Raw genomic sequence first — 13,581 nt, 5'->3', positions numbered from 1 at the left:
CCACAAGGCATTTGCTCCTTCTCCTAGAAAGGGGAGTTTGATGCAGCAACCATGAAAAAAAGAGAAGAGATCCTCCTGGGTAATCACAGGAAGCAAGGAAGTGCATTGGGAAACCCACTTAGAGCTGAAAATTGCAACCTGGTGCCAGATCCATTAGACATTTTAAATAGGCATAAAGGTCCTGAGAGGAGATTCTGATGGTGTAAGGAGGTAGGCAGAGCAAGAGAGACCAGCAAACGTAATACTTCCCCCTTTACACTCAAAGTGACACAGAAACGGTCTAACAATAAACAGACAAGAGTGTGGATTTTTTTCCTTCAATGTTTTTACTAAAATCTTTTGCTGTTGAGACACAGATCCAGAAAGGGTGCATGGGAGAAGGAAAGATGTGGGGTGAGGGAGGGAACAGGGAGAAAGGATAGATGGACACAGCTTCATTACATTTTGTGTTAACAAAAAACGAAAACAAAAAAAAACCACAAAGGGAGTTTATTTTAAATGTCAGGGGATTTTTTTTTTAATATATATAATACAAAAAAGCGAGGACTCTAACCCCAAACTGTGGGGGTTGCATGCAACAAGAAAGGTTTTCAGCGGGTGGGGCATCAATGCTTGGTGTGGGGGGCTGACACGCTTGGAACACGAATCACGAGAGAAGCTCAGGGAATGGAGCATTAAAACAGACACCATGAAAGAATGAGGTGCTTGGGCAAGGAGGGAAATTCAGAGCAGTTCCTCAGCAGGGGAATGGAGGGCACTCCACACTGAAGCCATGGAGAAATCCAATCCAATCCTTTTCCATCCCATCCCACTGCAGCCCCCTGCCACCCCAGACTTGAGCTCCTGGCACCTACAATGCCCCTCAATCCTGATTTTCATCCCTCTTCTAACTTCTTTTTGGGTTTCCTAAGTTCTGTCAACCCCTCAACCAACACAACTCTATTCTCAACTCTGGCCTCCCCCCGCCACCAGCTGCAATCTTGCCCAATTTTGTCCCACAGGTATCCCATCCTTGAGCCCTCCTCATTCTGTTCCTGAGCTGAGCTTGTTAAGTCTTTCCTGTCCCATTGTCTCACTCTTTTTGTGTAGCTGATTTAGGGGCAATAGGGAGCACTGCTGGAATGAGCAAGAGACTTATGGTGACGAAGACTGTAGCTATTTGGCTAAGGACAGGAGAGGGTGCATGGGTTTATGGGACTCTTGTGGGGCTAGACGTTAAGGGGACTAGAGCAGGGGAGTCAATAAAACGAGGGTGCTCTCTGAATGCACACACAGCCCTTCCATGGCCCTCTGAACAAGAGCTGCTGCTTTGGCTGGGCAGGTGCTTTCCCAGCACCACTATTTTACGAGCACAGGCAGGGGAGAGAATGAATGAAACCACCATTAAATTAAACACCCAAATATGGCCACTGCATATTCATCTGGGCTTGGAGGCTCCAGCTGCCAGTGAGGGAGAGGGATGGGACTGGGAGGGTCGGCTTCTGCCTCCCCACTCCCAGAAATCACCAGGGCTGTGTGGGGAGGGCTTGGCTCACAACCGAAGCTCCCTCCATGGGCAGCACCGTGACGGCGGCGGGAGGTGGGGCCGAGACGGCTGCCGCGAGGGGGCAGACCTCACCCGTACCTGTGGAGGAAGACAGATGTACAAAGTCAAAGGGGTTTCTCACCCTCAGAAATTTAATTAACACAGTTGTGTAGCCTGCTTCCTCCCACCCTCCCCCTGCTGTAAGCTGGAGTAGAAGACACAGCTGGTTTCACGTAGTAAGAAAGAGATGGATGCAGCTGCCCCTTCCTCCAAAGCACCATATTTATCCATGTCCTGTAGGGAAGTTCCCTTCCTTAAAAGGCTGAAAAATAAAGCAAGGTTGAAAGAACTCACTAGCTCTAACTTGAAATTAACCGCAGATAATACAACTAACTGGGGTTTATCACTTAAATTGTTGTCCTAATGCATAATAAAGGTTAAACTTTCACAGGAAAGTTTTCTCAGGGGACTCCAGCTCTCACAGTTCTCAAAGATGCATGATACATAGGGAATACATCCATAGCAGTGAATGGGGCTAGAAAATCTCCCAGTACATTACAGCATCTCATGGGAATAGATTCACTTACTGCTGCCCCATGATCAGTTGTGTCTCAAAAGCAACAGTTACGCCTAATGTTGGACAGGAGACAAAGTAATGAAGGGCAAAAAGGAGACAAAACACCCATCAATGTGCCCTGTCTGTTGCTAACTTCAAAATATTAATAGTAGTCTATATTTCTTGTTAAAAGTACAAGAACTCCTTTGACTTTGGAAAAATAAAACAATATTCAGATAAATAAAACATTCAAAGGATTATGTGCACCTTTTAATTTTTTAAAAAATGAAAGCTCAATCCTGCTTCTATCCTCTTTAGATGAACCTGCAAAAGGATCCTTAGTCACACATAAGCATCCAAACCAAGATAGGCACTGCAATATGCAGGCACTTAAACACTGGCAGAGGGATGCTAATTTAGGATGCAGCCGCCCCAGGGGAGATGGGGTTCTCCGTCTCCCACTGAGAATACAAGGACACGTGGGTACCCTATGGGACAGATGGGCCTCCCCTCCCCATTCCCTAGGACAGAAGGAAGCGGCTCTTGCCTGGTGGCCCGGCCAGCGTTTCACCGCAGCGGTTGGCCCTCAGTGGCCGCAGCCCCTTCTCCTGCGTGCGTCTGCAGATGCCCGTTGAGCTGAGCCGGGGTCTTGCAGTGCACGCCACACAGCTTGCAAAGGAAACGCTCCAGCCGCGGGGCGGCCAGTCCGTGGTCCTTGACCGCGTGGACCCTGAGGTAGGCCGCTGTGGTGAACCCTACGGGAGGGGGAGAAGGACAAAAACCAGCCAGGTCAGTGTCCGGTCTACTGAAAACGTACTCCAGTGTCCTGTAATGCTTGGCTGTGCCTCACCCTAGAGGCGGCTGCGTCTCAACATCTAGTGAAAGATCCATTGCGACAGGGCTCCCTGGTGAAGAGGCAGCTTCTCCACCCCAGAGATGGCTGCATCTTGCCACCAGGTAAGCTATCTCTGTATGAACAACAGACCCCACTCTAGGGGCAGCTGCATCGCGGCATTGAGGAAGTAAAGGTGAGGAACTTAAGACTCAACACAAAAATATCAGAGCTGTAATCCTAGACCAGAAGTAGCTGGATGAGAAGAAGAAAGCAGATTTCCTGCTCCCGCCCCACAGCAAATCTATGTTATCTATATTCTCTGCAACATGAAATATTTAAGCCATAAAAGAATTATAAGAAGTGATTAATAGTAAACTGCTGCTTTATGCTTCTGAGAATCCAGTTATCTACAATATGTTTAAGATTTTATTTTAAATATATGGGTAAAGCATAATGGATTATGCATATTATCCAGTGAGATAATCCAGGTGTTTCCACAAAGGAAAAGCAGATTGTTATTATTATTGTTTTTTTAAAAACTGTTTCTTACTAACCTGCACATTATTCAGCCTATTTTGACTTATGTTTTAAGGATATTGTTTTCTATTTAAAAATAATATACCCATCTAAGTATGTCAGATGGGTAAAGTTGTAACACACACAATTCAAATATTAGCAGTCCTCTTTTCATACTGTTTAGTTATCTACCTGCACATTGGATTCCACCTATATATGGAGAATTAGCAAATCTAACTATATACAATAAATCATGTCATCCTACACTTACACAGTACAGTGAAGCTATTTAAGCCTGTGGCAAAATGGTACTAAGGAGATACTCGGACATGTAAATGGAGAAAAAAAGATTAGGAGCCAGCTGTCTTGCCAAGCAGTTTTCTTGTTGAGATAAAGCAGGAAGTCTGAGCAACAGCTGCCGGCCAACAAAAATAAAATGCTGCCTGGTCTCAACATTGGTCCTTCAAATGCAGCTTGTTTCAAAGGCATTATTATATATTCTTATCAAGTCAGTCCTCTTCTGCAATTCTGTATTTAATGCTCACAGAGAGGAAGTTTGGCCTCAAATGTAAAGGATTCAAATCCGGCTGACTACTTCTAAAGCAGGCATGTGCAACTTTGACTTACCAAGATGAATGCAGCCCACCTACCACATACTGCGGCCTGTCAGTTGGATAATAAACCAATATAGCTACCTATAAGGCCCTGGTGGGTCACCATCCATGGCTGTTCAGCTGAGCTGAAGTTAGTGAGAACCTGGCAGGTCTGTTTGAAAGCTTGTGGAAAACCAGCCACATCTAATTCAAACTGCAAATGAAATAACCTGAAGCAGGTCTCAAGCATGACTCTGGCTGATATGCTGAGGAACCATATTATAAAGGAGCAAGCACTTATGCAAGTACCAATTAAAGTTGGAATCCTATGCAAATGCAGCTGGGAGTAAGCTCCATTGAAACCTAATTCTTACAAAACCTACATCAGATTGTACTGTGCGACTGCTAGCATTCCCAGAAGAGACGGTTAAGTATTTTTCTCTCCCTTCCAGATACTTTCACAGAGAGCCCTGTCCTCTTACCTTTGTTGCACAGTTCGCAGACATGATTCGGCCCTTGGCTGTGTACTTTCATGTGGTCCGTGATGTAGGCGGCGCTCAGCATCTTTCCACACACGTGACATGGCACCTTCTCCTCATGACGGACTGTGTGAGCACGCAGCCGATCCTTGGTGGCAAAGGCTGCTTCACATGTCTGCAGAAACAGAGAGAAAGGAATCATGGCGAAAATGTTTTTGCCTACAGCAGCCCACTTCCCAAGGCAACCAAAGACTACGGGACTTGAGAACGTGCAAAGTTCCCTTTAAGTACAGGGGACCTGACATTGCCTTCTCTTGCACCAGAAACTCAGGCAGATTATTGGGGACAAATTAAATAATGGGAGGGAGTAGAGAGTTGATACAGCAATACTGTCAGTGGGGGAAGGTACCTCACATTTGAAGGGCCTCTCTGTCGAGTGGACTTGCCGCACATGGCTGTTCAAATGGTCCGGACTGTGGGAGGCAAGAAATATTCAAGTAAGTGATCTGTTCTTGAGGAATTCTCTTTCATTCCCTGCTATAAAGGTCCATGTCCCCCCATTATTAAATTCATCTCCTTTTCCTTCTCAATCCCAACTATGTTGCTATAGTTTCATGTCTCCTAAAGCTGGGTTGTCCCTGTTTCTTTTACTGGTAAAGTTTTTCTGCTTTTAACAGATGCACAGGAATATGCTTCTTTTGGAAAAGCTGTTCCTCTTAAACGCCAGTTAGCTTGCAGCTGTTAACAGTAAAATAACTCTGTCATTAAAAAGTGCCAGTTATAATTTTAACAGGCTTAATTCATCATTTTCAAGCATGCACTGATGTGAGTCTAGGCAAGATGAGTGAGGGAGACTATGTGCCTACAGAAATGTTCTTGGGGAATTCATCCACTCAATGGTTTATTAATTAGCCACAGATTAGTCACAGATACTGATAAAACCTAAGCTGGAAAACAATTCAGAAAAGGATTTGACACTCAAGAATCCAATTGATTTACAGGGAACCCTCCATTAGAAAGCAAGCTGAAAATAGAAACTGTAAACTTAGAACTGAGAGATGCTGACATGTTTTAATCTCTTTTTAGTTTAGAGCTGATTTTAATTTTTTTTAACGTTTCTTATTTTTATCTAGCTTTGTTAATAATATTCTTGTAAACCTTTTAGAGGGTTTGTTACAATAAAATGGCATATAAATTTTGTTAAATAAATAAAATAAAGGTTGTCACTTATTTGAAAGGGTAAGAAAGTGCAGTGTTGGGAGCAACCTTGAATATATATAGATAGCTTGCCTAGAGGAAATTTCTACAGCACATGTGTAATTTATATGTGCTTTCTGCTGCTAAAATTACAAGCCCTTGTGGTGATGAAAAGAAATTCTGGATATATTCAAGTAGTTTCTACCCAACAAAATAACCAAAAAGGGTGTAGAAAACAGTGTATTCTAGTCAGGTGTTAACGGTCCTCTGTATTTTCTGTAGTTCAGTGTGACTTGAGTGTATATGTATCAGACCATACCAACACTCATATTTTAAAGACCTACTTTAAAAAGGTTGCATTTCTAAAGTTATTTTGTTAAAAGTTCATGTTTACTCCTTTATTGTTGCAAGTCAGAAGCCTGACTCTATGGCCTCTAGGCGCTGTGAAGCCTGGAATGTTACTAGAATTTTTTTTTAAATAGGTTAAATAAATTTGTAATTTTATGTTGTGAACCACCCTGATATCTATGGGTATTGCTTCCATTTCTACAAGGGGCTGTCAGATCAGAAAACTTCAGCACCTTCTTTTTATGTTCATGCTTTTACTGGGGGCTTATAAGAACATCTAAAGCCCATGGGGCAATTCGTTTCTCTGGAATTTTCTTTGTAATTTGAGGACAGGCTGTTCTTGGTATTCCATGCAACTGCAGGTCCACACAAAACCTGGGCCAAGTGTAGGAATTGAGATGGCCTCACTTATTTTAAAGAGCAAGTGCATTCTTTCTACAATTGTACAGAAAAGCTGGCAAATGTAAGGGCAATTCTGGTAAAATCTCAGAAACAAAGGGAGAGAAACCTGGTCACAGAGCCTTTCTGATCAGGCTGCAACTTATCAGTGTTCTATGCTGCCAGCATGGTGACAATGCAATTACTAAGTACATTTGCAAATGTTTAATTCTGGAAATGTGAGGTTTTCTTTCCCCACAAGCTGACCTCATTGTCTGTTGCTTGATCTAACAGCCAATTAATATGCAAAGAAATTCCATAGATCTGGCACTTCTTGAACTGTACACTTCAGATTGCAGGTGAGGGACTACATGTTTGAATACACCTTCCTGTTAAAACAAATCCCTTGAATGAAAAGCTAGCATGTCAAGAAAGCTTTTAGTTTCTTACTAACATGCTAGTTCAGTATATGCAGGGATTTGTTTTTACACGGAGGAACAATGAAACACGGACACGTCTGTTGAGTTGACAAAGTAAGGAGAAGTCTTATGCTATTTCTACATGTTTGAATCTGACCTGAAATGGGCAATATTAAATTGTGGGGTTATATTTACATTTTCCTGTTTCTTTTCAATACTTTATGAAAGCCACTTGTTGCACTTTTGTGAAGGTTCTTTGAATGTCTACACTTACCTCCCATGGGTGTTGATGCCTCAATCCCAGTTAGAAGCCTCTTGTTAATGGTTGCATTTTATAGGTAGTCAGAAAGAAACACTGCCTAACACTCTCTGGTATTATAATACAAAAGTACTAGTGGCAGGACTGGGGAAATTTTCTGGATTGGGTTATACACTGCCAACTTAAAATAAGTCAGTGAACCACAATTGAGAAAATATGTGCTTTCACATGCCTCCCCTTTCCTTTCCTTTCCTTTCTTTCTGTCCTGTTTGTTCAGCTGGATTGGTACGTAAGAACTGCAATGAGTTAGCTGCTCCTAGGAATGGAACTGGTGAGGGATTTGGATGGATTTCCCATGCGGTCTTTACTGTTCTGGAGTCCTCCCACAGAACCAGCACCAGCTGGTGTCCCTTAGAAAACCTCTTATATGGCCAAGGTAGTCAAGATTAGGTTTGGAGGAATTTGAGTTATGGCAAGAGCTGCAAAGGGAAGGGATCCTGAGGTGCCCCCAGACATCCCTCAATCAGTTAATGTTAGCTTCTAGTGTAATAGCGCCATTCTAACTCATACTGGTTCAGGATGTTGTCTGCTAAAGCTTATTCTCTATCACAAGGGGAAACACCTTTTCTAAAAGCCAACCTTCCTCACGTAAGCCCTGCAACAAGTCCCCTTTGAACTGCCTCCTCCCTGCACCCTTGAATCCCTCGTACCGAGAGAAACTCTTCCCACAGTGGCTGCAGATGTACGGCTTGTGCACAGCACCATCATGCGAACGGACGTGATAGCTCATGCGGTCCTTCCGCTTGAATCGCTGCTGGCAGACAGGACACTGGTAGGGCTTCTCGTCTGAATGGGACAACTTATGCCGATTGAGATGGTAGACGTCCCGGAAGGCTTTCCCACACATCTCACAAGCATGGTTCTTCCGGATGCGTTTGCCTGATGCTGTAGTGGTCACCAGCCCTGCTCCTGACCCTGCTGTGTTTCCTGCACCTTCGGCAGGGGCAGGTGTTGCTGCTGTTGTGCCACCGATGGCGGAAACACTAAGCAAGCTGAGGGGGACCATGGTGGGCATCTTCATGGTCGTGGGTCCAGCGCGAGAAGCTTTGGCCCCCGTATGAATGGCTTCATGGCGCCGCAGGTTGTAGCCATTTTTGAATTCTTTAGCACACAGGGAGCAGATGTAGGGACCTTTGCTCTTGGGCTTCTTCTGGGCATCACCTTGCTGTTGCGTAGCAGAAGCTGCCTGGGAGGTTGGGGCTTGTGTAGTTTGAGAGGATGGTGCTACCTGCCCACCACCACCCTCAGAGGCAGAAGGTTGCTGCTGCTTCAAAGCGGCCGTGTCTACTGTGGAAGCAGATGGTGCAGAGCCAGTAGCGGCAGCAACCACAGCAGCAGCAGCAGCTGTTTCCTGGGCTGCAGCCAAGACTGGAAGGAGATCCACTTGGAGGGATTCAGCAGGGGTGGCTGTCTGCTGGGGAGGGGCTGTTGTGGTGGCAGTCTGAACAGAAAAAGAGATTTTATACTTGAAAAATACAGTAATGAACAATGAATTCTGAAAGCCTACAGTATTCTAGTAACTTGTAGAGTGGATGGAATAGTAAATTCCCATTTCAAAAGCATCCATCTCTCATAAACTAGCTTGAACTCATCTTAGGTGGGGGAAGATTAAGATGGGCTGGATTATTATTTACCAGATGTTATGGGAGGAGAAGCAGGAATACTCGCTACAAACACTCACCAGCTCCACTGAATAGTTAGAATTCAAGTTAAAGACCTGGGCATCTCAGAGTTGGAGAGCTCTGCTTTTACAGATACCATGCCCTGCAAAGTGAAGACTTTGGTATTTCTTACTAAGTCTGGAAAATCTAGCTCAGTACAGTGCCATCAGCTTAAGTGTACTGGAAGCTTCACCCTAACTCCAACCACAGAAAATACTAGCCCATTTGCTCTCATGCATCTGCACGTTTACAGGTGGGAGAAGGACAACCAGGTTCCAGTTTGTTAAACATTTCTTGCTGGTTGCCTGTGTGTCAAAGGCAACTGGATGATTGGCTATTTACAAACTTGGATTACAGAAACTTTATCTGGGATACCTTTCTGCCTATCTTAAATGTGTACCCTCCATTCTAATAATATCATCATAAGCCTTTAAAATTGATGCCAGTGAATGGTGTGGAAACCACAGCATGCCTGAAGCTAATCAGGTGTGAACCTGATCATTCTCTTGGATGGGAGTTCCGAGTACGAGCAGAATATAAAAAACACATTAGAAAAGAAATTCAGCCTACAATTCAGCTTACATATATGTCTGATGCAGCTTTGTACTATTTAAGTACTAGCCTGGTAGCCATCAGTGAGAAGGAATTCTATGCAGGCAAGTGAGTAGTCTCAGGAAGGAGTTTTCCATCCCTCCTGTGCACCTACCAGAGAAATGCAGCTAACTGATGCAGGAGGGACAAAGCTCTCTGTCCATCTGCCATCCCTAGCGTGCTAGTAAAAACATGGCAGAAAAGCAATGTTTGTAAACTTATTTACAAGGCTTTTAGAAAGAAGAAATGCATAGATTTGAGCCAACAACCATTGAGACACCAATTTGTTCTTATTCCTTAGCCAAAATATTTCCCAGAATTTTCAATCAGGAAATAAATCACAGGATTAGAGAAAAATGTGTTTGGAACCTTTTAAAAATCTAGAAAAGTATTCTTTTAAAAATGCTAACAATTTAGAAATCAATTTCAATGGAAAATAGGTTCAGTCCATATATGGCAATCCATGGGTCCAAACTAAGCCATTTTACTTTGTGATTTTCACATTTACAAAGAGAGATTAATTTTTTTCACTCCAAATTCGACAAACCAAAAATTACTTCTTCACTGAGAAGCTTTTGTGCATTAGCTATATAAGGTGATGAACATAATTTAACTCCAGGCAACAAAGAAATACATAAGGACCCATGGTACTGGCTTGCCTGGCTAGAAGACTTTCTAGTGCCCATCACCATCAGAAAACAGTAAGGACAACTACCATATCATGAAGTGACAGTCTTTCTTACATTCTATAGATGCGAAGTTAAGAAGAGACTTGAATTCAAATTCCTGTTCAGTCACTGATTTGTGACCAAGGTCAAGTCATATGTGTCAGAAACTAGGCAGAGTTACTTGGAAGTAAATTATGCTTTGTTTTGTATTGCTTATTCCCAGGAAAATGTGTGAAGGACTAACCCCTTAATCTCTGTACACTGGTCAGAAAAATGGAACAAGGGATGCTATCAGGAAAAATGACAAACCACTACATAAACCTAAGTTCAATCTAGCAGTTCAGAGATCTGTTATTATTCAAAAATACAGTTGTCTTGGTTATGTTCCTTCACAACCTTTTAAATTCAATTTAGAGCATTATCTGTAAGTGAAGTTCAAATAGTTCTTTCTCTGGTAGAGGTTTGTCAGCATCCAAGTCTGGGTAGCTTCCAAAACAACCAGCTATATGCAACATTAGTTATACTCAAAACAGATCCACTGAAATCAATGAACCTAAGTAACACCAGTTGATTTCACTGGGTCTACTCAGGGTATGATTTAATTAGATATTACCCAATAAAACTTTGATTCAGATTGCTTTTTAAAGTATAGAGTTAACCAGGGAAGGGCTGACCTTAAACTGCAATCCTACGCCTACTGAACATGGTGACACTTCTGAAAAAATGTGTACGGGATAAAGCTGCCTATCAGGGTATTTACACAATAATAATTTATTTTGTTTTAATTTGTTACCTGTTGAAGTCTGGGATATATGAGGCTAGTAATACAGTGGTGCCTCGCAAGACGGTTTTTTCGTCTTGCGAAGCAACCCTATTAGCAGCTTAGCGGATTAGCGCTATTAGCGGTTTAGCGGCTATTAAAGGCTTATCGGCTTATCGGATTAGCTGCTAAAAGGCTATTAAAGGCTTAGCGGCTTAGATAAAGGGGGGGGGGGAAGCGGAAAAAAAATCTCAAGACTCGCAAGACATTTTCGTCTTGCGAAGCAAGCCCATAGGGAAATTCGTCCTGCGAAGCAACTCAAAAACGGAAAACCCTTTCGTCTAGCGGGTTTTCCGTCTTGCGAGGCATTCGTCTTGCAGGGCACCACTGTATTAATAAAAGCAAAATAAATCTAAATAGAACCAAGGTAATATCTGCACAGCAAGGCAGAATTCTTGGCCCCAGTAAAACTTTAACTTTTAATTCAGAGTAAACTTGAAGTGCACCACTTCACGGGTTTGGTAACTGTGAACTGGGAGAAGGGGACGGTTTCTTTTAACATAAGGGTATATATTTAAGTACTTGGCTTTAAAACTCTGCACAAGCTTTATAGGGTGGTCTCTGGCAAATCATTATTGCAGAGCCTCAGTCCCACAACTGTTTTATTTTGTTTTTTTTTAAATTGGTGCTGCTTCTGTAATGATTTTAATTGACTGAATATAGTTGTATTTTATTGATTTTAATTTGTGAACTGCCCAGAGGACATGGTTAATTGGGTGGTATATAAATGCTGAAAGTAAACAAATAAAAATAAACATTAAGTGACTGACATCAAGTAAGAGTGGCTAAATAAATGTAAAACAGTATTTACAGTAAGAAATACAGAAATTATTTTTTAAAATCAAGTATTTGTACAGGGTACCCTTTGAGGTTGAGGCAATTCGTATAAAAAATTTTGGTCTCCAGCACTGAGATGCAGCTGCCTCAAGTAGATATCGTTTTTCAAAGGGGTCCATCGCTCTCCATTTGGTGCCCAGACAGAGCTCACCTGGAAGGGGCTTTGACTGCAGCCCTGAGCAGCAAAAAATCTGGACTGGATTTCGGTCCCAACCTGCAGAGGGTTCTGTGTATGACTCTGCTAAAGAGACAGAAAAAAAGAAAGATTAGGGAACCTTAAAAGAAAAAGAATCCTCCCCACCTTTCAGCAAATTTGGAAACTCAAGAGTTACCGTAAATTCAAAGGACGGCAAGAGAGAAATGGGTAATTGTAGGAAATCGGTGTGTTTGGTTATTCCACAGGAACTATGGGTGATGAGATGAAAGATGTAGAGAGAGCAGCAATTGCTTGACCCAAGTAACTTCAAGCACTGAATGTAATTGTGGAGTAGTTATGGTTTACAACAGGAAAAATATGGGGTTGAATCCAATGTAAGTAGGGCAATTTAAATTAATAAATATGCCTTTCTGGTCCATTAATTTCAGTGGGTCTACTCTAAGCAGAACTTAGCTGGTTTCCCATGGTGTGGGAAAGGAGGAAAGTTTGTTTGTGGGAGAATAGAAAGCTGGGTGTAAGGTATGGGACTGTAAAGATAAATTGCTACACTGGGCCAAGATGAGGGTTTGACTATTGTGTACAAAAGTATGGAATAAAAGAGGGCATGTACTAGGAGAGTCTACTTTTCTTTGGGAATGGGGAAAAGGACAGGCAAGGGATTCCCAACAGCAGTAGATATGGGCCAGCATTATGTTAAGGTCTATGCCTGGGAGATCCCCCTCCCCAACCACACACATGATGGTGAAGTACTAGGGGAGCCATGTCTCTTTGACTTATAAGAGGAGAGGCATTAAGGGAAAAGCAAGTACAGTAGTTGCATATCTGAAAAAGGGGAAGGCCTGAGGCTGAGCTCTGCAAAGGGAAAACCTGGGCAGGAAGCACTAGGAGGGAGGGCGATTACCCAGGAAAGGAGCCAAGGGTGACAGCAGCAGGCAGGAGGTTATTATTTGGTCAGAAACTGGAAAGGGGAGGTGGCTGGGGAGGTGGGGCTGCAGGTTTAAAGAGGAAATTGTCTGCAAGGGAGGCTCAAGAAGTGGAAGCAGGAGGTTAAGACAAGGAGCTCCAAAGGGTGGGGAAGTAGGGGCCTCATGCAATCTTGACAAAATTTGGCCACACATGCTTGGCCACAGGAAAAGTTGGAGTTAATGTACCTCCCACCATGTATACAGCCACTATCTATATCATAATGCATTTGTAGGTGAGGAGGAAAGAAGTGGGGTCATCTCCCTGCATTTTTTAATGTCCAGAGACGGCCCCTTTAGGAGTCCACACATAAAGGTAGGCAGGAAACAGGTGGGAAATCCAACACTACACCTGTTGGCTGCCAAAGGTCACACCTAGCTACCTCCTTTTGTGCCTGCGCTTCAGGGTAAGTAAATAGCGGGGCCAGGAAATGAGCATGAAGCCTCTCCTTGGCATGTGTGGCCAAACTCGCACTGGTGTTAGGCAGAAACCCCTAGAGGGCACAGCTTTGGGGAGGGGAAAGCAATTATGGCAGGAGGACATTTTATTTTGTGGGGGGCATGACGGGAAGAGAGGATTATGCGCGCGTAGCCTTGGAGAGGGCGAGGCAGCTGTAGTGCGTGTGTATCTGAGGGGGGGCATTTTGGAAAGCAGGATCACTGGGAGTGGGACCGAGGAGGCACCGAGGTAGCAACTGGCAGGGAAAAAGGTGGGGGACA

General features: G+C 43.3%; 2 protein-coding genes across 11 annotated transcripts in view; one reads left to right on the top strand and one right to left on the bottom strand.

Moving 5' to 3' along the window:
• Positions 1 to 303: 303 nt before the first annotated feature.
• The window catches only part of MAZ (MYC associated zinc finger protein), a 13,985-nt gene continuing 707 nt past the window's right edge, over positions 304 to 13,581 (bottom strand). Inside the window, exons 2-8 of one of the 9 annotated variants that reach the window (XM_080978751.1) lie at positions 11,768 to 11,983; positions 9,533 to 9,598; positions 7,816 to 8,606; positions 4,914 to 4,977; positions 4,508 to 4,679; positions 2,629 to 2,836; positions 304 to 1,624 (exon numbers count right to left, since the gene is read on the bottom strand). In XM_080978751.1, the coding sequence (XP_080834877.1) occupies positions 2,649 to 2,836; positions 4,508 to 4,679; positions 4,914 to 4,977; positions 7,816 to 8,606; positions 9,533 to 9,598; positions 11,768 to 11,983 (1,497 nt within the window). In that variant the 3' untranslated portion in view covers positions 304 to 1,624; positions 2,629 to 2,648. The remainder of the gene's footprint in view (positions 1,625 to 2,628; positions 2,837 to 4,507; positions 4,680 to 4,913; positions 4,978 to 7,815; positions 8,607 to 9,532; positions 9,599 to 11,767; positions 11,984 to 13,581) is intronic. The other 8 variants (XM_080978755.1, XM_080978754.1, XM_080978753.1 and 5 more) reach the window with 8 other exon arrangements.
• The window catches only part of MVP (major vault protein), a 25,320-nt gene continuing 24,985 nt past the window's right edge, over positions 13,247 to 13,581 (top strand). Inside the window, exon 1 of one of the 2 annotated variants that reach the window (XM_080978748.1) lies at positions 13,247 to 13,268. The gene's annotated coding sequence lies outside the window, so the exon portion shown is untranslated. The other variant, XM_080978747.1, reaches the window with a different exon arrangement.

This window comes from Podarcis pityusensis, assembly GCF_964106645.2.
Source record: "Podarcis pityusensis genome assembly, chromosome: 13".
Classification (NCBI taxonomy): domain Eukaryota; kingdom Metazoa; phylum Chordata; class Lepidosauria; order Squamata; family Lacertidae; genus Podarcis; species Podarcis pityusensis.
The sequence above is the reverse complement of the archived record's forward strand: the minus strand, read 5'-3'. Positions and strand labels throughout refer to the sequence as shown.